This window comes from Sander lucioperca, chromosome 10 (assembly GCF_008315115.2).
Source record: "Sander lucioperca isolate FBNREF2018 chromosome 10, SLUC_FBN_1.2, whole genome shotgun sequence".
Taxonomy (NCBI): domain Eukaryota; kingdom Metazoa; phylum Chordata; class Actinopteri; order Perciformes; family Percidae; genus Sander; species Sander lucioperca.
In genome coordinates, this window is record NC_050182.1 from 25,107,914 (window position 1) to 25,132,510 (window position 24,597).

The following is a 24,597-nucleotide window of genomic DNA, read 5'->3' on the forward strand; positions in this document are numbered from 1 at the left end:
CCCATAGACAGTATATAAGAATACACCCATAGACAGTATATAAGAATACATCTTTGTGCAGCTCATTGACTTAATTTCCCAGAAATCAGTTCGAAGGTTGCTACGTATTTAGTCTGCGTCAAACAATTTACCAGTACACCACAGGCTGACGAGGAAAACATCGTATCGTTTACCTAAGACGTGCTTGTGTTGAAGCCTTTATAAGGCATATTTGTTTTGTTTCATTAGTCTACCAGAGTTTGAAGGTTAGAGGTAAGTTTGCGATATTTATTAAGCGTTTAGTAACATGACGGGCTGCGTCTAGCAAACGTTTGCTAACGCTAGCTAGCTAGCATAAACCCTACGCTACGTTCACGATTCAACCACTGAATTTGAATCACAGTGTGTACAAACGTCTTTCTCAAATAGCTAACGTGACATATTCAGTTTTCGTCTGCCTCATTATTTATCCTGTTATATTTATTGATGATGATGATGTTTGAGAGTGATCAGAGCCGTGGTGGTGATACCCTAAAATCATTAGTGTCACCTCCAGCTACTTCTAAAAACAACTCCCACGTGATTTGCTGAATCCCCTTTGAGGGTTTTGTCTTAGGCTATAACTAACATTATTCGCATTATTGATTCGTATTTGCCTGTTCATAAATAGCAAGAGCACAAAGCGGTGTCTTGAATTGCTTGTTTTATGAATCGTCCAAATTTATAATGAAAAAAAAACAGAGAAAAACTAGCAGTTGTGAAGAAACTACCAGTCAAACATTGATTCCCAATAGCTTTGGGATGTGACCAACTTAAAACGAATCAATGTGTACTTGTGAGGTTATAGCCTTAGTTGTGAGCAGTACAAAATGAAAATTATTTTATCAAAGTCGCTTTGAGATTGATTCATTAGGGGCCTGAAGAAGTATCCAGTATTTTACAAGAATAAAGCAGAAGTTAGAGCGGTCAGGAACATAGTCTTTAATCATATTTTTGTCTCTCTAACCGTCTAGTTATTCTCAGATTTATTTAAGAATCTGCTTTGCTTCTTTTAAGAAATATTGTATTTAATTTATCCTACAACAGATCAGTAATGTGGATAGTAAAATGTTCATTTCAATCAGCTATAACAGTAAGAAAAGAAAATTCTGACAGATATTAGACGCCATACAGTCAGTAGTAGATATTATATTAGAAAGATTTAAACTGTGGTACAATCAGTAACACTCAGGACCCCTGGTGGTCCTTGGGATTCATTTTGGAAACTGATCTGAGTAGCCTTGGCTTATCAAGCCAGTTACCTCGGATGTCCTTAAACTCTCTGCTGCTGATTGCAGATGTCTCTGGCGGACGAGCTCCTGGCAGATTTGGAGGAGGCCGGAGATGAGGGAGAGGATGGGTTGTATCCAGAGGAAGAGGAGGGGGATAGTGATGGAGAGGCAACACAGGGAAGGACAGAGGGAGGGCTGGAAGACATCCAAGAGGAGATGGAGGTGGACTACAGTAAAGCTGAGAGTGTTGCGTCCATCGCCAAGCTCCGCAATAGCAAACAGGTGAGTTGTATCATATAAGCGCGTTATACAAACGGATATTAGTAGTAATGCATCTGTTTTGGTCATTCTAACATAATCTTCATTTTTGTCTACAGTTTTCAGAGATTATGGAGAAAATTTCAAAGTATAGTGGAAAGCAGCGCAGGAACTCAGAGGGTGAGTGTGACCCATTTGCATGTTTATGTATGTATGTACAGTATGTAGCATAAATGAGTACACCCATGCTAAATTTGACTAAAAAGAGGAATAAAAAAAATTATCTTTTGGAAATTGAACTTAATGCCTTAATTAAAAAAATGAGGAACATTCCAACCTTTAAGGACACCAATTTTCTTTGTGAATGAATAATGTATCGTAAATAAATAAATGTTCTTCCTTAAAATACAGGGGGCATAAGTAAGTACACCCCTATGTTAAATTCCCATAGAGGCAGGCAGACTTTTATTTTTAAAGGCCAGTTATTTCATGGATCCAGGATACTATGCATCCTGATAAAGTTCCCTTGGCCTTTGGAATTAAAATAACCCCACATCATCACATACCCTTCACCATACCTAGAGACTGGCATGGGGTACTTTCCATAAAATCATCTCTCAATGCAAATCAAACCAGCTATTAGGCTAACTGAAATAAAACCATGCCAATCTCTAGGTATGGTGAAGGGTATGTGATGATGTATTTTAAGGAAGAACATTTATTTATTTACGATAGATTATTCATTCACAAAGAAAACTGGTGTCCTTAAAGATTGAATTTTTCCTCATTTTTTTAAGTAAGGCATTAAGATCAATTTCCAAAAGATGATTTTTTTTTTATTCCTCTTTTTAGTCAAATTTAGCATGAGTGTACTCATTTATGCTACTGTATGTATGTATGTAACGTTACATATCGTACCACATGGTTTATGTTTAAAAAGTTCCTCACAGCATTTCATTTCAGTGTAATTTTAACCAAGAATCTGAATAAAGTTGGTGTGATTATGTTGGGTTTTGTTTCCTTTTAGTCTCGGGGCCAGTTGAGTCTGACCCAGAATACAGACTGATCGTTGCAGCCAATAACCTCACAGTGGAGATCGACAATGAGCTCAGTGAGTTGGCTGTTCCTGCTTGGTTGAAGAAAAAAAAACTCAAAATGTAAAGGGTTTAATGTTGTTCTGCTCTGTATAACAAAGTTGTGTTTTCCTGCCTGGGTTTCAGATATCATTCACAAGTTTACTCGGGACAAGTACTCCAAGAGGTTCCCAGAGCTCGAGTCTCTGGTGCCAGATTCTCTAGATTATGTTCGCACGGTCAAGGTGAGATGAAATGTTTATTCTGCTTCTATACAAAGAACCCATTTCAGAATGAGAGTAAGGTGCCCAGAGTTGCTTTTGCTGCACTATTGATTATTTGTGTCTTTCGTTGGACAGAAGACAGTTTTTAGTTATCGATGAATGTATGGTTACACATCTGCAGAAGGCCAATAATGAATTCTAGATTGTTTGCAATAGTTTATATTTTCACGAGTTATGTACACAAAAGTTAATAAGTCTGGGACTCCCAAATTATAACCACTTATGTCATGGGAAAGAAGTCTGATTTTAACAAAACTAAAGCGTTGTTGTAGAAATTACACTAACTGACCAAATGGGTTAATGCTGTAAGTAATAGTTATTTAAAAAAATGAAACCTCAATTGCTACACCCTTTGAAATGATCATATGTTTTTAAGAAAATATAAAAAGCCATTATTTTGTCACGTTTTTAAGCATCCTCTATTCTCCATTTGTGTTTCCTTCTCAGGAATTGGGAAACAATCTAGAGAAGTGCAAGACCAATGAAACTCTGCAGCAAATCCTCACCAATGCCACTATTATGGTTGTCAGTGTCACAGCCTCGACCACACAGGGGTGAGTCAGTCGACAGACATCTGTGGTTTTAACGGTTTGACCGATCCTGTCCAATGCTTATCATTAAAGGTCCAGTGTGTAACGTGTTTAGTTGTTCATTATCAAAATCTCTGTTGCCCGTTCACAAACTTGTCCTTTTTCATGAATATTTACCACCACCGTCAATTCTAAGTATTCCTTTTTGGCTTGACATTTTACATTTGCATTCGCATGAACTGGGGTAGACGCTCCATATTCATGCGCCATCTTGAAATACGTTAGCCGGTAAGGGACATACAGGACATACTGCTCCGGCTTTCGCGTTTTCGCTATCACATGATAAACTCACAGGTGCTGCTAATGCTGCTAATGGGTATCGTAGCTTCCCGGCCCCGGCAAGTTTGAAGAAGGAAACATGGAGGACCACACATATTCAAAATCCAAATTTCAGGAACAGGAGTTGTCTTCTTCGCCCAGAAAAAGAAAAAAGATATTGAAAAGAGCAAGAGACCGGCTTTTTGAAGCGTGAAGGCTACCGTAGCTGTAATACGTACTTTGAACTGCGTGGCGCGAGAGAGTTGATTGCGATATATGATCTCAACGCTCAATGGGAGAAATTCCTACACATTGGACCTTTTTTTAAGTTGAATTTGTGTATTTTCATGGTTTTAGGACACTGCTAAGTGAGGATGAACTGAAGCAACTGGAGGAGTCATGTGACATGGCTCTGGAGCTGAACCAGTCTAAACACAGGATATATGAATATGTAGAGTCCCGAATGTCATTCATTGCCCCAAATCTGTCCATCATTGTTGGAGCGTCAACAGCAGCCAAGATCATGGGTGAGAGATGCAAAAAGATTAGTTTTAGATTTAAATCGTTTAGATTAATTGACGTGACAATATATTATATCGTCCATGCCATCCATCCCAAATAAATTGTTTTTGTTGTTGTCACTCTTTGTTTCTCTCTCTCTCTCTCTCTGGTTTCCCCTCTGGCTGCAGGTATCGCTGGCGGCCTCACTAACCTCTCCAAGATGCCCGCCTGTAATCTGATGCTGCTGGGAGCTCAGAGAAGAACCCTGTCCGGCTTCAGCAGTACCTCCCTGCTGCCCCACACCGGCTACATCTACCACTGTGATGTTGTGCAGTCACTACCACCTGTCAGTAAATATATCAACATAAACCTATTGCAGTGTTTTTGTGCATTAAACTCGGCAAGGGGAACTTGTAGCTAACACTTGTCTCCCATGTTGTGTCTTTAGGACCTCAGGAGGAAGGCAGCTCGTCTCGTGTCTGCAAAGTGCACTCTGGCTTCCCGAGTGGACAGTTTCCATGAGAGTTCAGCCGGCAAGGTGACTGTTCATATGGAGCACATACACATTAATGCAGAATTTAAGATGAACTGGGTGGTGCAACAAAATAAACCTGGTACAAAAGGGCTAAATTCTGATATTTTCTTGACGTCTACATTTACTTATATGGAGGACCAAAATTTTTACAAACACTTTACAATACAATGTAGTCGAACACAACATAAAAAGTTACAGCCTCAACCATTGCTATGTAGTTTAAATGACACCACCACACTTTCAATATTTAAAAAAATGTTTTACAAACATTTCAACATTTATTTTTTGCATGCAGCAATATTAAAGAAAATATCTAGTTAATTTGTAACTCCTATGTTAACCTTTTGTATTTTATCTGCAGGTCGGCTACGATCTAAAAGAAGAAATAGAAAGGAAGTTTGATAAGTGGCAGGAACCTCCGCCAGTGAAGCAGGTCAAACCACTGCCAGCCCCGCTGGACGGACAGAGGAAGAAGAGAGGAGGAAGGAGGTACTCTACAGGCCACACGTTTAAAGAAAAGTGCAATATGGAGATGCTTGCAGTGTTTTATTTCAAATAAAACATTCTGCAACAGCAGCACAGCAAAACAAAGCACACAACAGAGCAGCAAGAAGCTGCATGCGTGTGTGTGTGCGTGCATGCGTGTACCTTCTCCAATGCTCTTATCTTTATGTGTGTGTACATTTTCCAATGCTCTTATCTTTATGAAGGTATCGAAAGATGAAGGAGCGTCTGGGACTGACTGAGATCAGGAAACATGCTAACAGGATGACCTTCGCAGAGGTAAGTAGATATTGTCTATCAGGCCTCCTCTTTTTTTCATCTCTTGTTTAACTATGCTCCCTGTCTGTTTTACTTCCATTTAATCCAGTGTCCATGTTTTTTTAATGACTTTTACGACCTACTGTACTATGACATTTTGAGATGTAATGCTGTATTATGATTTTTTTTTTTTCCCCCCAACTTTTCTACAACATTCTATGACAATTTTGTTGTTTTTACGACATACTATATACTATGACTTTTTTCCGACTTTTTTTTTTTTAAACATACTATACAATGCATTTGTGACTTTTTTTTTTCGACATACTATGCTATGACTTTATTACGACATACTATGACTTTTTCATGACACTTTTACAACCCTATACTATGACTTATTTTGACAATTTTATGCCATACTATACTTTTCGACATACTGACTTTTTTCGACATACTATGACTTTTTTTTTTCGACATACTATATGACTTTATATGACATTTTTACGACATACTATACTACGACTTTTTTTTCGACATTTTTCTACATACTATACTAGGACTTTTTTTCGACCTACTGTAATGTGACTTTTTTTCGACAAGTTTTACTGTGAATTTTTCATGACATTTTTACGACATACATTTTAGTCACATACTATGACTTATTTAGACTTTTTTCGACATACTATACATTTTTTCGACATACTATACTAAGACTCTTTACTTTTTTGACATACTATGCTAAGACTTTTACTTTTTTCAACATACTATAATATGACTTTTTACGACATACTATACTGACTTTTTTCGACATACTATGACTTTATTTCAACATACAATACTATGACTTTTCATTACATTTTTATGACATACTATGACTTTTTCATGACATTTTTACGACAGTCTACTATACTTTTTTCGACATACTATACTATGACTTTTTTTTGACATACTATACTGTGACTTTCATGACATTTTTACGACATACATTTTAGTCATATACTTTGTTATTTAGACTTTTTTCGGCATACTATACATTTTTTCGACATACTATACTAAGACTCTTTTGACTTTTTTCGACATACTATACTGAAATTTCTTTCAACATACTGACTTTTTCATCACGTTTTTGTGTCTATACTATGACTTTTTTTCGACTTTATTTCGACATACTATACTGACTTTTTTCAACATACTATACTGTGACTTTTTCATGACATTTTTATGACATACTATACATTTCATCAACATACTATACCGACATTTTTTTCGACATACTATACTATGACTTTTTTGACATACTATTTTACTTTATTTCAACGTACTATACTAAGACTTTTTTCAACATACTATAATATGACTTTTTAATGACATTTTCACGACACTATACTAAGATTGTTTTTGGACTTTTTTCAACATACTGACATTTTTGACTTTTTTCGACATACTATACTATGGCTTTGGGAGAAGCATAAGCGGTGAGACCGTCTTAATTTGTGATGTGGTGTTACAGATTGAAGACGATGCTTATCAGGAGGATCTGGGCTTCAGTCTTGGTCAGCTGGGGAAGAGCGGCAGCGGGCGCGTCAGGCAGGCTCAGGTCAACGAGGCCACCAAAGCCAGAATCTCCAAATCTCTCCAGGTGAACTCATTTATGGCTAATTTTCACTCCACTACGAAGTAATTTTATTTTTGGTTTTTAGTCCATAAAGTCTCTGAATTTTTTTGTTGCGCACAACAGAGGACTTTGCAAAAGCAGAGCATGACATACGGAGGAAAATCCACAGTCAGAGACCGCTCCTCAGGAACCAGCTCCAGTGTAGCGTTCACTCCCCTTCAGGTAAAAAGTCATCACCATCTTTTTATTGACATATACACCGTGCAGGTTTATATTAGTTAACTAACCATTGTACTCTTATCTGCAGGGGCTGGAGATTGTGAACCCTCAGGCTGCAGAGAAGAAGGTGGCTGAAGCCAACCAGAAATACTTCTCTAACATGGCGGAGTTCCTCAAAGTCAAGAAGGAAGCTAAGATGTGAATACGCACATCACACACCAGCATCCCACACACGGATAGTTGCACTCAACACTGTAAAGTATATTTTCAAATTCGTTTGACATTGTGCTTTGTCCTGTATTATGTTTTTACTTTTGATTTAATTTTAATAAAACATGTAAGGATTTCACAAAGTGTCCTGTCTTCCTTTTTAGAGAAGGAAAACATGTTGTAGCCATTTAAATGATGCTCTTAGTAAACGCATATATCAAATCTTAACCCATTAGCTCGAAGTTTGTCTCGATGCTTGGCAAATCCAGCCTAAAATGAGTGGAAAATATATGAATCCCTATTCCTTTTAGGAATGACAGGACTTTACAACACACACTGACTTGTAATTTAAAGTATTTATTGAAATTTTACAATCCTGTTTATAACCCTGTTTTATGACATCTCTCATGCAGAACTGTGATGAGAAAAAATTGTAAATACGTCTTGAAATTCACATTTTAGCAATTTCTTTACTGACCATCCCTTTCTGAAAACCTTAAAAGCCCCAAAAATAGAATCTATAAAAGGCAAATCTCTCATAACTTTGCTGCATTTTCCTTTTTTTTCACATCCTCAATCCAACCCCCCCTCCCCCCAAAAGTCTGAAAACTAATCACACACAACATAGAATTTTAACTGCAGTACAGATCTTAAGTTTTCATGGTTGCTTAAATGGAAAAATCTGATTCAGTTTAACACTCCCCATTCAAACTGCCAAGAAAAGGTGGGATCTGTCCCACACCAGATTAAATGTTATTGTTCTTCAGTGGAGCACATGAACAACCACGGCAGAGGAGACATTTCCTTATTCGACCCACAAGTGAACTCTACCACCAGAATTTTCCTTTTTCTGTGTTTTCACTCTACATGTAAACAGTTTCAGTGCACCTTCACGGTATAGGGTTTCACTTATATGATCAGGTGGTAAAATGAACACAGTGGATTTAAGGATGAAGTGACATCAACAGAATAGAATAAAATGTTAACTTAAGGTAGAAAGTTGACTCAAACCAAACACAGATTTATCTAATATTTGTGTATTGTGAGTAATTTGTGAGGTGATTTGGGTACGGGACGGGTACATTCACTACGCTTACCGTGCCCTTTGGCATTAAGGATGATGAGAATTCCTCAATGGTGTACAAATCATACATTAGAAGAAGTAGATAAATGTCTCAAACCCTATTTTTTTTTTACAAGATTTATTTTACAAGTTTATTAATTTGTCACAAACATGAATGCGCCATAATGCATTTTCTTTGACAGGTTAACTTAAAAACATTTTATTTGTAAAGAGAGGGAGTCGGAGACCAGTTCAATTGCATAGCAATTTAATCCATGTCCAATTAGGACTCTTTCCCTGTCACAGGGAGAGGCCCTGTGGACACTCTCAATCAGCGTTTTACTCGACCAAGACAATATCAATAAAACTATTGATAACCGCTCACTATTTCTAATAGTGACCATATTCAACGGGCATAGTAGGTTCTTAAAAGAAGCCAGTCCTACACACCATGACTAAATGTCCACTGTACCTCCCCATTCTAAACCACCAAATTACAGTAAATACAAGATGGGCAGTTTACTTAACAATCAAATCCAAGGTTTGTTTTGTGTCAAGTCAAAGGCTTCCAGGCTCATGTTGGGTAGGTGGTACAGAGAATCATGTTGAAACAGAAAAAGAAAACAAAACATGAGAAACATGCATGGGGTAGGCTTTCCTAATGCCACATACTGAGTGTGCACACAGACAGGCACAAACGCAGATCTCTAGTGAGAACCCTCTCAGCCCGTGCAGCGTGATGCATTTGATCAGGCCCACAGGGCATTTTTTGTCAAAAGCAAAAAGCTACAGGAGGAGCGAGGGACTTCACGTTGAGATGCAGCCTATACAGACACCAGTCTCCATTTTAGGAGAGTGTTTCTACTACACATCACAATCTCTATCCACAGTTTGAAGTTCAGTCTCGGAATGTCAACAGCAGCACGTTTTGTCTCTCTCTGTCCTTTCAATTCCCTGTGTCCGTCACTGCAGATCTCGGTCTTCAAGGTACCTGTACTCAAAGGTGAACCCCTCCTTCTTCCTCTGGCCCCATTTCTCATAGTCAAAGTAAATGTAAGTGCCCTGGAGGAACAGCAGAGCGGAAAGAGCAATCATTCAAAAACTGACACCACAACAACAAACTACAATCAATTGGTCCCCATACTACTTTCTAACTTCAAGAGAAAATGTGAACTGTGGTGAGTCTGCACCTGTTCAAACTCATCAGTGATAGTCTTGGGCTCCTCATGTCTCTGGAACCACATCATGTACTTGGTGTGAAACCTCCAAGATTGTTTCTTCAGAGCCTTGGCAGACAGATACTGAGCCTTGGTGCCCTGAGAGAGGGGGAGGTCAAATACACCAAGCTTACAAGCAAGCCTGTAATACATCATTGGGAGAAGAACAGAAAGGTTGTCAACAAACATCAGTTGGTGGTTGAGTATTTTACCTCTAGGTAGTAGAAGATGAAAAAGAGAGTTTCTGTGGACAGTCTCTGGTAAAACTCTATGGAGTCAGAGTGGTGCGGCGGTATCTGATGATGGAACGGCAATGTGGGACATGGATTCCTCATCAGGTATTGCCTTTAGGACAGACGCAAAGACAGTTTTAAATCCATAGGAAAAACAAGTGACCAAGGCTCCCCACAAATACTTCAAGGGGTACATTTTTTAAGAATACCAGCCCCCATGATCCCAACCAACCACAACCATGCATGCATCTGACATTTCATTCCATATGTGGAAAAAAAGTAAAAAAAAGGTAAGTACAGTATGTCGAAAAAACTCATAGTATGTCGTAAACAATGTTCCAAAAAGTCATAGTATGTCATAAAAAGTAATATGTCATAAAAATGTCATAGAATGTCAAAAAAAGTGGAAAAAAGTCATACTATAGTACGTCGAAAAAAAGTCATAGTATGTCGAAAAAAAGTCATAGTATATTATGTCGGAAAAAAGTAGAAAAAAAAAGTCATAGTATAGTATGTCGGAAAAAAGTAGAAAAAAAAACCGCCTTAGTATAGTATGTCGGAAAAAAGTAGAAAAAAAAGTCATAGTATAGTATGTTGGAAAAGTCATAGTATAGTAGGTTATAAAAAATGGAAAAAAAGTCGTAGTTATAGTATGTCAAAAAAAGTGAGAAAAAAGTTAACAGTATAGTATGTCGAAAAAACTCAGGATAATATGTCGAAAAAAGTCACAGTATAGTCATAGTATAGTATGTTGAAAAAAGTAGAAAAAAAAGTCATAGTATAGTATGTCATAAAAAAGTCATATAAAGTCATTAAAAGTCATAGCATAGAATGTTGTAAAAAGTCATAGTGTAGTACTCTCTCCCCTTTCATGTCTTTGGCTGTTCTGTCAAAATAAAGGCCTAAAATGCCCAAAAAGCAAAAAGTCATAGTATAGTATGTCATAAAAAGTCATTGTATAGTATGTCGTAAACAATGTTCTAAAAATGTATACAGTGTTTCCCACAGGTTGAGAATTTACTTGTGGTGGTGGGTGGTCCAGGATGTGATGTCGTAGTGCGTGATGGCTGGGTTCAGTAATAAACTAGTCAAACAAAGGTTTATGAACTATTTTTTTAAACCAATGACTACATAACATTAACAGATACTTTAGAAAGAAATAATTATTCACATATTAAAGAAATTAGACTAAAAGATGATACTGATACAGATGAAAATATTGCGACACTGTGCTGCATCTGACACAATTTCAGGGTGGTTATTAGGGCTGCACGATATGAGGAAAATATGCAATATGCCATAAAGTTGTTGAATATCGCAATAATGGTTACTTGCGATAAATAAACAGATATTAAAATGTACTCAGTTCTGCCTTTCCGCTGCTTTCAGTATTCTGCTAAAATACAACAAATTGCTTGTTGAATTTAAAACAAATGAAAGGAAAGTGTAGCTGAGCTCTGATTAGCGGTTAGCTGCAGTCAGCTCCGGTTAGCTCCGTTATAAAAAATATATAATATAATATAAAGATATGGAGCGGAGGAGACTGCCGCGGACCGGGGTAACAAAGAGACTCTGATAAATGATGTTCGGGGAGCATTCACAGCGGCGTGGCCGCGGTGTTTCTATGGTTTTATTAGTACAGTTCATCCCACAGCAAGACCACCAGCAGCATGCTACTACTACCGATAGCCTCTGAGCCTGAAGTGCAGCGTTGACGCTGTCATGCACGCGGCACAAGACTTCACGAGGGGGAAGGGCTGGAGGCAGCTGGTCTGTGTGTGCTGTAAAAAAATACACCGTTGATTGGGAAAATAAATGTAATTCGGATTTTATCTACCTGGGTGGGGCGCCCAAGTAGAACCTATGTATGGGAAACACTGGTATAGTATGTCGTAAAAAATGTTCTAAAAAGTCATTGTATGTCATAAAAAAGTCATAGAAAGTCATGGCATAGAATGTCGTAAAAAGTGGAAAAACGTCATTGTATAGTATGTCATAAAAAAGTCATAGTATAGAATGTCGTTAAAAAGTCATAGTATAGTGTCATAAAAAAGGTAGTGTTTCCCATACATTGTAGATTTGTGTTGGCCAGCCACAATATAAACATTGATCACCAAATATTGATTTTTTTTTTTCAAATGGGTAAAATTCTCTCTCTCTCTCTCTCAAACACATTGACCTACAGACCTGTATGTGAATAGCCCCTCCCATCCATGTACACTCATACATAATTTGTCATAAACAATGTTCTAAAAAGTCATAGTATAGTACGTCATAAAAAAGTCATTTAAAGTCATTAAAAGTCATAGCATAGATGTCGTAAAAAGTGGAAAAAAATGTCACAGTATAGTATGTCGAAAAAAGTAGAAGAAAAAAAACTGAATGAAAAAGTATGACGATGAAGATTATTATTGCAAAACGCATTAGAATGCAAAAAATATCAAAATTAAATAATATAGTTTATAATGCCGGTTTTTAATTTATCAGTGACAAAGTTTCCTGTTTCAATGCCAACATACATACATGAACACCTCTGCACAAATTTGTCCAAAACTGATGCATTCAAATTAACTCTGATATGTTAAGGCCTTTACACACCATGGATGTAGTAGTCAACTATTTTTAATTTAGTCTTAGTCTTGTGCCAAATGTCCTCGTTAGTTTTAGTCATATTTAATGAATCACATATCTTTTTTTGTTATGCAAGTTTTAGTCAACTAAAAGTCTCGTCAGTTTAGTCTAGTTTTAGTCAAAAGAGAACTCAATATATCTTAGTGAAGTTTTAGTCAAACCATTTTAGTCTTTTTTTAAATAAATTATTTCTGAGATTATTTCTGATAACCATTTCAGTCAATTAGTTATATAAAAATAAATGATATGAAGTTATATAAATATCGAGCCTCTTCCTTATTTCACCAGAAAATTCCTGTTAAACAACAAAAACAACCACTGGGTGGGAAAAGGGTATTTTACAATAACTTTGAATGCAGGCGAGTTTCAAGTGAACGCAACATCTGTTTTGTTTTTCAGACAACGGCAGCTACAGACTGTTGTACGTCTCGGTGTTGGAGTCCTCCACAGTGAGATATAGACAAACTTTTACACCGTTTAGCTGTCAGCATTTTAACCGTGTTCAATCCAGCTGCTAGCTAACGGTAGGCTAACGTTAGCTGCTGCCAAGTGTAGTGTTAACTAGCGTCCCGTGCAGCGATGTTTCGGTTGCCTCTAACATCCGTTTAGGAGCATAAAGCGTGTTTTACAGTAGCTGCAACCAAAATGTCGTAGATCTTGCCCAGATTTATAGCGCGTGAGCAGAGGTCGCGCACCACTCTTTTTTTTTTTCAGCGGCGCGCAACAAAGCAGAAACAGGAAGCATGAACGAGCTCCTGGGCAACCAGATGCCAGGACTCTCAGAGTGACTGCAAGTCTCTCTTGTAAAGTTACTGGGTTAAGATGAGTTCTTTTATGGCGAATGAAAGGCTTGATCAACGAAGTAGGTCATTGAATCAAATCGAAGCATTGACGTCAATGGGTCAACGTCGGGCTGGAGTCTCCGGAGCTAACCCCCGTCATTTCACCCAGCAGCCGGGGAAACAAGACACGGTACACCTCCGGTGGTTTTGAGGAGCTTCAGCATTTATTTGTTCTCAAACTGCAGACTCTAGCTACTGTACTGACCCAAAATACACTTCAGTGGCCATGTTCCTTGTAATGAAGTAACATATCTTCCAGTGCATCGATATGGCTCATTTATGTGTTTCCAATAATGTTTGGACAACAATGGGAGCTCCATGGCACAGAGAAAAAAGCTACACCAAGCTTGAGCTACACAGGCAATACTTAGTTTGTTAGTAGGATCAATTCGTTGGTTTTGGTCTTAGAAAGATATATAGAATATCGCCAAACTCATCCTTTACATACGTTTAGTTGTTCAGGAGCCATGATGTACAGTAATGCATTACCCAAGTTATAAAGAATATGAGGGATGCATCATCACTGGTTGTAAAAAATGCGGTGTCCTCACCTGATCCTCTCAGAGTCGGAGGGGTGTGGCATGTGTGTCCATGCGGATTCCTGCATGGCCTGCTGGTAGAGCTGGTCTTTGGGGAGAGGGGTGGGGCCAAGTGGACAGACCCCGAGCGAAGGGGGAATGCTGACTTCCGACACGGACGGCTGGGGGGCGGCTGGAGTGCCGGGCGCTGCAGATGAACCAGAGAAGATATCTGCAGGACAAAGAAAAAGTGAAAGATTCAGTCGATGACACAAATAGTGTACAGTCTATTCTCTTATGTTCAAGAACCACCCCGCCTCTGGTGCCTTTTATGGGAAATCTATTTCATAAACTTTGACTTCTTTCCGGAGCACATTTCTGTTTATGAGTAAATATTTGTTACATGCTTTGTCTGAGTGTACGGCTGCAACTAACAATTATTTTCATTATACACTACACTTCTGACATTTTGCTCAATTGACTGATTAATCATTCACTACATAAAAAGTAAAAATGTCTTAAGTACGCTCACTTAGTCTTGCTAACATGAACAAATCACAATGATATGAAATTGAGAGAAGCAGCAACTGTATTTGAGGTATTAACCAGTTGATGTTTAGTGTTTACTTAACTGACAAATATGTAATTGATAATTGGATACCTGGAATCAATTTTCAGTCAGTTGGCCAACTGATTAATTGTTTCAATACTTTATGGTCATTTTGACTTTTTACCCTACTGTATCTAATGCAGCAGCTGTTGCAAGGTGCTTTGGAGTGAATCACATATTTATACCAAATGAAATATCATTGTAAGTCACCTCCACTTCAGATATTAGTCAGTGTACGAGTGACAGAAGGTTCACCGTGCAGAAAGAAAATGCCTGACCGTTCCGACCTCTGTCTGTTAGGTGCAGGTTGGGAATCTCTCCGTCCAGGCCTGATCCCAGCGCTGCTCTTTCAGCCATCGCCTTCAGAGAACTGAGAGGCTCAGGGGCCTGGGGTGTGAACGAGACGGAGACAACATGAGAACAGTGTGGTTGATTTAGTCAAATTAAGTTGTGAAGAGAGAGGAAAATACCAGTATGGGCATTTAAGAGTGGAAGGGAAATGCAGAAAATAAATGATGAAAACCAACTACTATTACAGCTGCTACATTGACTTACAACAGTCAAGAGATGCCCCACCCCCTGAAACATTAACTCCTGGCTAAAATGATGCACCCACAGCCAGCAACAGTTATTATCAATGATATGTTTTAGATACAATGAGTAACGTATTCAAAATTCATCAACCAATCTAAATAAATACTAATAATGTTTTCTGGCACAGCTAACAACAATATAATACATTCTATACTGATACATTGTCCAACACTGCCTTCTTCATGGTGTTTGCAGTGGAGAGAATTGGGCATAAGTCCAAATATGTCTTGGCATGAGATGATTTCTATCCGTACCACTGGGTAAGAGTGGGCTTCTGTGTTTGGTATAAATGTTGCCCAGAACAAAGGTTTGTGGGCAGCCAGGGGTATTTTAATAACGCTATTTACAGCCGATGTTGAATGGTGTAATTTTCACTCTTCAAGCACTGACCAGGTGATGAGAAGTCTCCCTTTTTGCAATTGAAGGGCAGATACTCTATAATAATTACTGCAGAAAGCTTTTTGTCCACAGACTGACATCAATCTCACAATCTCAAACAGCTTATTTGTCTTGTCTGCCAAATTTCTCCATGCAGTCAGCTAATAAGGCTATAGATACACCTGATAATAATCTCTCTAGTTTAATGAATGTGACTCTGATAAAAGACGTATGGTGCTGACACACAAGGACAAAGAACTACTGGCGATGAAGGCCGATTGTGGCGTGGCCTCACATTACCTTTGTTTTGGCCAAAAAAAATGCACTAATTTAGTTAGCTAGCTTGATTGCTGGGGGGCTGAGAGAGAGAGAGGTTGACAGTCTTTAAATTATTTGTTATGGTATAGGACATTATTTTATATTGTAGTGTCTAGGTATGTATGTCTTTTAAAAGACATGTTTATGTTAAAAGAAATATACCTACAGAAGTAGTTATGTATCTCGTTATGTTTGCACTATTATGGACAAAATGTGCAAAAATAGATATTCTAATAGTTCAAACCTGTGTGTTTTTTTAGAAGGAACTAGAGGTGCAACGATGAATCGATTAATCGATTAGTTGTCAACTATTAAATTAATCGCCAACTGCCTCTCTTAGTTATACTATTATAACTCTAGACTGCTGTGGGAAGCTCCTTCCAAGGACACAATGAGCCGCTCCCTCTTCTCTCTTTTCACTTGTCTCCTTTTGTGTGCATCTTAGTCCCAGAAATGCCTGTTACTAACCTAGCTCTGGGGAGTTTTCTCCCCGGAGTCCCTTTGCTTCTTCTTCACCCAGAACATCGCCTTGGAATTGGGTGGCACCTACACCGGGGTCCTGGGTGCAGCTGACGCTATGGACTTACTACACCCTGCTACGCTCTGCGTTTCCCCGCAGTGTCCGACTGCGTCCTGCCGCGTCCAACCGCGTCCACCCAGGCTGCTGTGCCACACTACACCCCGTAACGCCCTGCTGTGCCCTACTATGACATGAACTACTATGACTACCATTGTGATCACTGCTTCACTATCTTTATTATGACTATTATTGCCACCATTCACCACTCCCCCAACTGGTGCCGTCAGACACCGCCTACCAAGAGTCTGGGTCTGTCCGAGGTTTCTTCCTAACAAAAAAGGGAGTTTTCCCTTGCCACTGTCGCAATAGCTACTGCTAATGCTTGCTCTTGAGGCAACCACTGTAATAGTTGGGGCTTCGTAAAGTACAGAGTTTGGTCTAGACCTACTCTATCTGTAAAGTGTCTCGAGATATCTCTTGTTATGATTTGATACTATAAATAAAATTGAATTGAATTGAATTGAACTATTTTGATAATCGATTCATCGTTTGAGTCATTTTTTTATTAAAAAAAATTAGATTTCTCTGATTCCAGCTTGTTAAATGTGAATATCTTCTAGTTTATTCTCTCCTTTGTGACAGTAAACTGAATATCTTTGAGTTTTGGACAAAACAAGACATTTGAGGACGTCATCTTAGGCTTTGGAAAACACTGATCCACATTTTTCACCATGTTTTGACATTTTTATAGATCAAACAACTAATCGATTAATCGAGAAAATAATCGACAGATTAATCGACTATGAAAATAATCGTTAGTTGCAGCCCTAGAAGGAACATTCAAATGTCTTTTTGGCCAGTTTTGACAGCCCTTTTGTGTATTGGATTGATGAGATGAAGATGAAAAATGAATAGTACGTTCCGTTTGTGCCCTCTTGGCTTTATTTGTTTGCTTGCTTTCCTCACTTCCGTTTTTCATGACGTGCACTAATTCGCTTAAGCCGAACAGCCCATCGAAGTCAATCCTCTAACCAACAGTGGAAAAAAAGTCGACGAAGGTCGACGGTGCGAGACACACCTGGAAAACTAGGGTGATGGGCGCTCATCGTCAGCCCAAATTTGACCAACGGCCGACCATCTCCCTAGTGTGTCAGGGCCTTAATGCTCTATCTCATTGCTAAGGTCCTTTACCTTGAGGGCCTCAGATGCCTGTGTGTAGGAGTGGGGCCCGTTGAGAAGACTCCCTCCTCCGGGTGTGCTGTCTGAGAACGATGGGGACGGAGAGCTGGGAGGCAGGGTGATGGAGCTGATTAAACTGGGACCATTGTCCATCCTGCAGCAAGTAGAGTGGGAACAACAGAGAGACAAGTTAACAACTATCATGTAAAGAATAAGTAGTGATCAAGTGACCAACAAATAACTCACGGCTGACTGGTTGAAGAACTGAGAGATGAGGGTTGGCTGCTTTGTGACTGGCTCGGTGTGCTTAGAGCTGATTCTGTGGAGCTCTCTGCCACTACAGCACTGTAACCTGAGGGCAGGTGAGGGAAAAGTTAGGGAAAATCCTTTATAGAGAGAAGACAACTTTGACTTAAACAGAGTCACACAAGGCCAAGCACAATAAGTTAACATACTTGTGCTTCCATTTTGCTTCAGTCCACTGGGTGGTCTAGCAGGAGCAACATTAACCCCTGCTCCTCCAATCACGCTGATATTCCCTCCGCTGCTTCCCATCATGCCAACTACTCCGGGGGTAGTGCTGACAGAACTTGGGGACACCTGAGAGGCACCGGGGGTTACATTTTGCCCAGGAACCAGACCCAAAATACTCCCACTCAAAGAGCTGTGGGCCGGGCTGGAACCTAGCAAACCGAGCCCTATCCCCGCTCCGTTGGTGGTGACTCCACTGGAGCCAGAGGTGGGGATGGAAGTGCTGTTCTCTGAAATGCTGGACTGGGTGGTGCTGCTCAAACCCAAGCCTCCTGAAGCTGCTGCCTGAGCGTAAGGGGCAGGTGTGGAGCCCGAAATGAGCCCTGCCATTGTGTTTAAAGAAGAGGGGTGGCCACACAGGCCCAGACCAGACATTTGGTTGGCACTGCTGGTCCCTGTCATGCCAATTTTGCTCAATCCCAGCCCCAGCCCGAGTCCCAAACCGGATGCCGGGGTGGGCACAGATGTGAGCTGTGACTGAGAGTTGAGAGCTAATGAACTGGGTGTGCTGGGCGTGGAGAGAGAGGGGGCAGGTGAGGCTGGGAGAAGAGGGTTGCTTGGCGGGCTGGGGGTGTTGTTTGAGGGGACAGAGGGTTTTATCTGAGGTGGCTGCTGCTGCTGTGGTTGGTTTGGTGGCTGAGGTTGTTGCTGCTGTTGTGCAGGTTGATGCTGATGTTGCTGCACCGCACTGCTGAAGCTCCCTATAAGACTGTTGCTTGAGGGAACCGCGGGACTGCCTCCGACAACACTCGCCATGGACACAAGTGAGGAGGACGAGGAGGACCCAGAGGTGGTGGAGGAGGAGAAGGAAGATAGCAAGGATGGGGTGCCGTTCTTCACAGGTGACTGAAAATGGCAAAGCACCAGAAAAAGGCATTTCAGACAAAACTGTCCAGAGGGTGACAAAGGCTGTACAAAGTGTATGAGGAGCAAAGTTTACTGAGAACTATGGACTTCCATATATGCAGATGATGGGACAAACTAAATCAAAAGTCTCCAAGCATGGTCCCACAGTCAGTGCACGAGAACCCTTCAGCCTCCGTGCCTCACCCGGACCAAGGATGAAGAGCGCTGCACTAAACTGTTTATCTACTGGCACAGTACAGATGAGAGCCTCTCACCTGACTAACTTCACTGTCTGTCGATCGTCCCCTTTTCTTATCGTCCTCTGAGTTCTCCTATAGAAGTAGATACCTTGATATGACAATCCACTTTTGAAATGTTGATTCAGCAAACTATGCAGTGGATTACAACACAGTGACACTTGTAGAAGGGTTAACAAAATGTATACATAACAGAGAGATATGTGCAAAATTGTGTCAGAATGTACTTTTTCTACACAGCATCCCTTTCACACACTGACCCAAGTTTTAGAAATACCAACACAAGAACTTACAGCAGTGCAAGTGGCCGGGGATGGAGGAATGGGTGAAGAAGAGGTTGTGGAAGTGGGAGTGCTGCTGGAGTGGAGATACATCTCATCCTCCACATTGCCCTGACCTGATGGAGAAGTTGCAACTAATGCTGCAGCTATAAAAGAAAGACAGGACAAAGACAAGCGTCAGATGTTGTCCTTATAACCCCTCTGATATCTGAACAAAAGCATCATGCTAACACTCCACGGTGCTCTACTCACGGATGTCTTCCAGGTCTAAGTCGTCATACAAGAACTCGTTCTCTTCAAAGTCTGGGTCTTGGGAGGAATCAATGTAGTATTCAACATCATCCTTGATCTTCTGGATTGAATCCACTGGTATTGAGTCATTATCTAGCATTCGTAAAATGGTCTCCAACATGCGAATGTGGAATCGATGCCTCTCAATCAACCGCTTGAGCTCATCAATACGATCTTGCTTCTACATGAAGGACAGAAGACAAGCATCGTGTTTAAGACAAACATTTTAGCCAAACCTTTACCAGACTACATTGCAAAACACGACATTGAATATTTGCAGGAATTACAGCAACATAATAAGCAACTTTGAAAATAATGAGACTTACATCCTTATCGCCCTTCTTCTTTCTCGTCTGAACCGAAAGAGATTCCACCTCACTTTCAAACTGATCCACCTGCATATTTAGAGTGTCTATCGTATTCTGCAGGTGAGAAAGAGATCGGAAAAAAAGAGTGTTAATGGATTCAATCAAAACTTCTTCCTAAAAACGCATTTTTATCAAACTGACTTATTTATTAAACCCTAGTTGACAAGGTCAACATCAACATTTCTTTTTAAAACTTCAGCCAGAAAAACTCAGGCAACCAAAATGTACAACAGGTATAGATAATAGTGGATGTATTACTGTTAGCCACTGTCCCGTTTCCTCTTTTTCCCTCTGAGCTGGATCCACTTTCTGTGCGAGCCCCAAGCCTTCTTTAGAGTAGGCTTTTGTTTTTGTTTCACGTTCCACCACCTTGAACCGCTCCATTTGCTAAGGAAAGAAAATTCATATAAGACTTGAGAGTTAACCGTTTTGATGAGCTGATGTCTAAATGCTACTTTACAGAAACAATAATAAACTAAAAATAGGCAATTATCGAGAACCATACCGTCTCTATAAGTTTGCGATTCTCGACTAGCTGCCTTTTGTCTTTGATCTCGTTTGAGGCCACCCATGTTTTTATTTGATCTCTCAATCGCTGGAAAGAGTACAGACGGTGAAAACATTGAAACGCAGTACTGTTTTTAAATACATGCACTGTTGACCAACAGTGTAGATAAAGGGACAAGGTGAGTTAAAACGTCTTACCTGTAGTTTTTTAATCTCTTTCTTGAGGTCAGCCTCATATTTTTCCTTCTGGTTTGCATTGGCTGCATTATGAAGCTAAATGTAGACAAATTAGATTAGATCATTTAGGTTTTGCAACATCATTTTTTGAAATAGAGTATCAATGCGGGATGCAAAGATCTCTTACCTTTTGCCAGATGTCTTCAAACTGTTCTACACCTTCAGCTACTTTTTTCAAACATCTATCGATCTCACCTGTGGAGATACAACATGTGGTCCAACATCATTCACAACATCAATCTGTGCAACACCAAAAAACTTTGCGAGATGAAGTCAGTCCAAGTCTCTGTGCAAGATGCCAGGCTGGACAGTGTGATGGATCCTTTGCAACATTACTGATGAGTTCACCAACATTCATACCTTGTAGTTTTCTCTTGTCAGCCATGGCTCTGACTACGACAATGTCCACATTCCGTCTGTCACAAAGTTGGCTATGTAAAGAAAACCAAACGTCCATTCAAACAAAACACAATCCCTTCAACAGAGCATCAGTAACGTTACATCGGAGTGGAGCTGACGTTACATCCAGCCAGCTGGCCAGTTAACTCGGCTGCACAAATAACGTTATCTCTTCAGAATTGAAGGATACTTTACAACAGAACTTCTAACTATGGATATATTTTCGTGAACGTAGCTGATCTTGCTGTTACCAATATGACAGATATGGTTGTCAGTTACAATTAGCCACCTAGCCAGCTAACGTTAACATTAGCCAGCATCTTAGCTCGTCCACCTCGCTCGGTTAACTGGCCCGTTTCAAAACAAGTACCACGGAGCATATTGATGGATGGACGTCATATTCATGCATCATTATGTTGGGGTCCAGTATAGCTTTTATATGGTGGGTTTGCGTTGTGAAAGGCACAGTATATCAGAATCCATTCTAATCGTTAACCTGCTAGCTAATATGGCTAACTGTCTGGCTAGCTAATGCATAAAATGCTAGCTAGCAGCTTAGCTAGCCAAATTTAGGAAAAAGGGAAACTGGGTCAACCCGAGCATCTAGACTTATAGTTGTTTACGACATTTACCTAGGGTATGGGCTTTCGTTTGTCTTTTTCAAATACAGCCAAAACTAATTCCAGAAAGTCTTCTTTACTTCCAAATTGTGTTTTCTTTTCGACAAGCTCGCTCACTGTAATATAGCTGAAGATGGACGGTAGCTAAAATCCCACCTCCGCCTTGAGGCCCCGCCCTAAATCTAATCTACGCGATCTGATTGCACAGAGCTCACGCCTGTCACTGACAGACATCCGCTGGAATGGAGTTCGACCATTGGCTCAGCCGTCTGATGAACTGTGATCGACACAAGACCAAAGCTGCATCTGAAATCAGACATTTCCAATATTTATTTTTTGAAACATTTCTATAGTTTATCTTTATTAACCCCTAACCTCGTAGTATGGATATTGTAATAGATGTTACTTCAGATATATATTCAATTCCTTGTTCATTTATGGTGAGCGATTGATCTCCATGACAACTGAGCAAACTCCATCCCACGAGGAAGACCGTGCCATGAGGCTAAAAGCTCCAGAAAAACCTAGCAAGTTGACCTGAAGTGAGGATTTTTTTTTGTTTGTTTTTTATTTCTGCCTGAAACTGAAACAATTCTTAACTATTGTATAGAAACATGATAGAACACAAAGTTTAAATTGTTTATGCAAATGTGAACATCAATTAAAGTAGTGAAATCTTTGTCTGCTTTGGGGCAACATCAGCAAATATAATAAAATCTATACGACAGAACTTTCTAAATTCTGGGAAACTTAAAAAATGTAAACACAATAATTAAAAAACATTTTACAATAGAGCCTAACAGCCAAATAGAAATTTATATGAGCAGTTCCTGAAATATAATCATGAATCATGAAATCATTGATAGTATCCAGGAATATATTGTGAAAGCCATTAATAAGTTTGCAACCCTACAATAATTGTATCCATGTTGCCAGATATTTACCAAACAAGGCTGTCCATGGTAATGTGCACAGTTTGCCACTGGTCATAATTACTGTATGTGTTGTCATCAAGTCTAAGTACAAAATACGACAACAGCAAATAATGTATACAAAACACACACATACATACATATATATATATATATATATATATATATATATATATATATATATATATATATATATCTCAGGTGAAAAACATCTTATTTTACCTTACATGAATTCAATGTGTTCACAATGTTCAAATAAAACTACAAACTGGCTGAACAGAGGCAGCGTATCTACTGAAAACTTAGAGAAACTGGGTGCTTCTTCATCATCATCATCATCATCATCATCATATCTAGGGCTGCAGTGCAATTATCAGTGAGACAGAGAAGTTGGGCTGGGCATTTCTCCAAACTGTGTCTCTGCCAACACTGACATGTCTGGTTCAGTCTAGGAAAAGAAGCAGAAACTCAGTCAACAGAAAATCAATAATGCCTACATTTATGACATCTATCTGCATTTGAAACTACTCATTCATGCATCCACAGCTACATGTTAATCCAAATCTCACACACACACACACACAGACACACACTGACCAATGTACTAATACGCTTGAATGGACATTAGCACTCCAGCAGAGTTCTTCACCTACCTGTTGGTCTTTATCTTTGTCTTGCCGTGGAATTCGGTGCCTCCTCCGCTTTGGTCCGGCAGCATGATGCAATGCTGGAGACAAAGTGGAACAAGACACACCATTGAGCCGGTAATCCTCCACTCCATCAGCAGGATCTAATTGGGCTCCAGGCTCATCCTTAAACAAGAAAAGATGAAACATTCAAAATGTATAAAGGCATTAAACAAGCTTGAGCATATTTATGTATTAATGGTACATCAAACAAATAGCAGACCGGCTGGGTAACTGCCCTTGTACCCTCAGAGAACCCAACGCCCCAAATTAGTTGCGTGTGTATTGGTTTTGTTCATCTGAACTCAAATATCAGCTAAAGTGCGTCCTGCGTTATTACCTGATCTTGCAGCCCTGTCTTGTACAAGGGTACAGTTTCAAAATCCAGATTAATGACCTTAGTTATTTTAGTTTATATTGTGCTTGCATGCTTTATTTTCAAATCAAGAGGGGCCTACATTTTTGCCCTGTAACAGGTTAATCCACCCATGGTCAACTGCTATTGCAAAAGAAATTCATATAATTGTATCAGGCATGAAGTATTGAGTTATTACGTGAAATTGAAAATTTCAATATAAAAAAATACAATACTAATTTGTTGATATTTTTTTCAAAAAAAATCTTTTCTTCTTTTAAATGTATCACATACAGCCCTCTGTCCATCTTATTCTTACCTCTAGAAGTATAGTGAGCTGGGCGTTTCTGTAGTCATCCCCATGAGCATCTAAAGTCTTCATGAGAAACCTGCAGGATTAAAAAGTCTTCAGATAGGCCATCAAGTGGGAAATGCCAAAATTGAATGACTGTAATGGGGTTTTGTACCGTCTCTCCTTCTTCAAGCGCCGTGTAATTCTTTGTACTTGATGAAGGCGACCAAGAATCTTCTGATTCACCTGAAAAAGACCCATTTGTGTGTGTTTGTGTGACTACAAGGTGGTGAGGGAGGAAGTGATTATAGATACACCATAATACTTAATTGATATG

General features: G+C 39.5%; 2 protein-coding genes across 4 annotated transcripts; one reads left to right on the top strand and one right to left on the bottom strand.

Moving 5' to 3' along the window:
• Positions 1-52: 52 nt before the first annotated feature.
• Positions 53-7,694, top strand: prpf31 (PRP31 pre-mRNA processing factor 31 homolog (yeast)). The gene is made up of 14 exons (XM_031299430.2): positions 53-252; positions 1,317-1,532; positions 1,628-1,688; positions 2,536-2,619; positions 2,729-2,826; positions 3,313-3,419; positions 4,071-4,240; positions 4,403-4,560; positions 4,663-4,752; positions 5,111-5,238; positions 5,460-5,532; positions 7,022-7,150; positions 7,250-7,348; positions 7,434-7,694. Exons 2-14 carry the CDS (start codon positions 1,317-1,319, stop codon positions 7,545-7,547), a joined length of 1,527 nt encoding a protein of 508 aa, XP_031155290.1. The 5' UTR covers positions 53-252; the 3' UTR covers positions 7,548-7,694.
• A 1,026-nt stretch (positions 7,695-8,720) lies between these two features.
• Positions 8,721-22,219, bottom strand: cnot3a (CCR4-NOT transcription complex, subunit 3a). 3 transcript variants are annotated; one of them, XM_036005872.1, is made up of 18 exons: positions 22,008-22,219; positions 21,337-21,407; positions 21,104-21,171; positions 20,938-21,012; positions 20,738-20,827; positions 20,491-20,619; positions 20,191-20,286; positions 19,826-20,045; positions 19,586-19,719; positions 19,311-19,367; positions 18,114-19,035; positions 17,905-18,010; positions 17,671-17,812; positions 14,957-15,056; positions 14,093-14,291; positions 10,048-10,180; positions 9,809-9,934; positions 8,721-9,680 (listed from the first exon to the last, which is right to left on the bottom strand). In XM_036005872.1, exons 2-18 carry the CDS (start codon positions 21,359-21,361, stop codon positions 9,582-9,584), a joined length of 2,721 nt encoding a protein of 906 aa, XP_035861765.1. In that variant the 5' UTR covers positions 21,362-21,407; positions 22,008-22,219; the 3' UTR covers positions 8,721-9,581. The 3 variants fall into 3 exon arrangements, with proteins under 3 accessions (XP_035861765.1, XP_031155289.2, XP_035861766.1); XM_031299429.2 differs by having other exon boundaries at positions 14,948-15,056; XM_036005873.1 differs by lacking the exon at positions 21,337-21,407 and having other exon boundaries at positions 14,948-15,056; positions 22,008-22,170.
• Between the last annotated feature and the right edge of the window lie 2,378 nt (positions 22,220-24,597).

Excerpts from the sequence above, each read along its gene's own strand:
- prpf31 (XM_031299430.2), top strand. The coding sequence starts at position 1,317 with ATGTCTCTGGCGGACGAGCTCCTGGCAGATTTGGAGGAGGCCGGAGAT. Across the intron at positions 4,241-4,402 it reads AACAGCAGCCAAGATCATGG|GTATCGCTGGCGGCCTCACT; the intron begins GTGAGAGATGCA and ends CTCTGGCTGCAG. Across the intron at positions 4,561-4,662 it reads TTGTGCAGTCACTACCACCT|GACCTCAGGAGGAAGGCAGC; the intron begins GTCAGTAAATAT and ends TTGTGTCTTTAG.
- cnot3a (XM_031299429.2), bottom strand. The coding sequence starts at position 21,361 with ATGGCTGACAAGAGAAAACTACAAG. Across the intron at positions 19,368-19,585 it reads CCCCGGCCACTTGCACTGCT|GAGAACTCAGAGGACGATAA; the intron begins GTAAGTTCTTGT and ends CTACTTCTATAG. Across the intron at positions 15,057-17,670 it reads AGGCATCTGAGGCCCTCAAG|GCCCCTGAGCCTCTCAGTTC; the intron begins GTAAAGGACCTT and ends TTCACACCCCAG.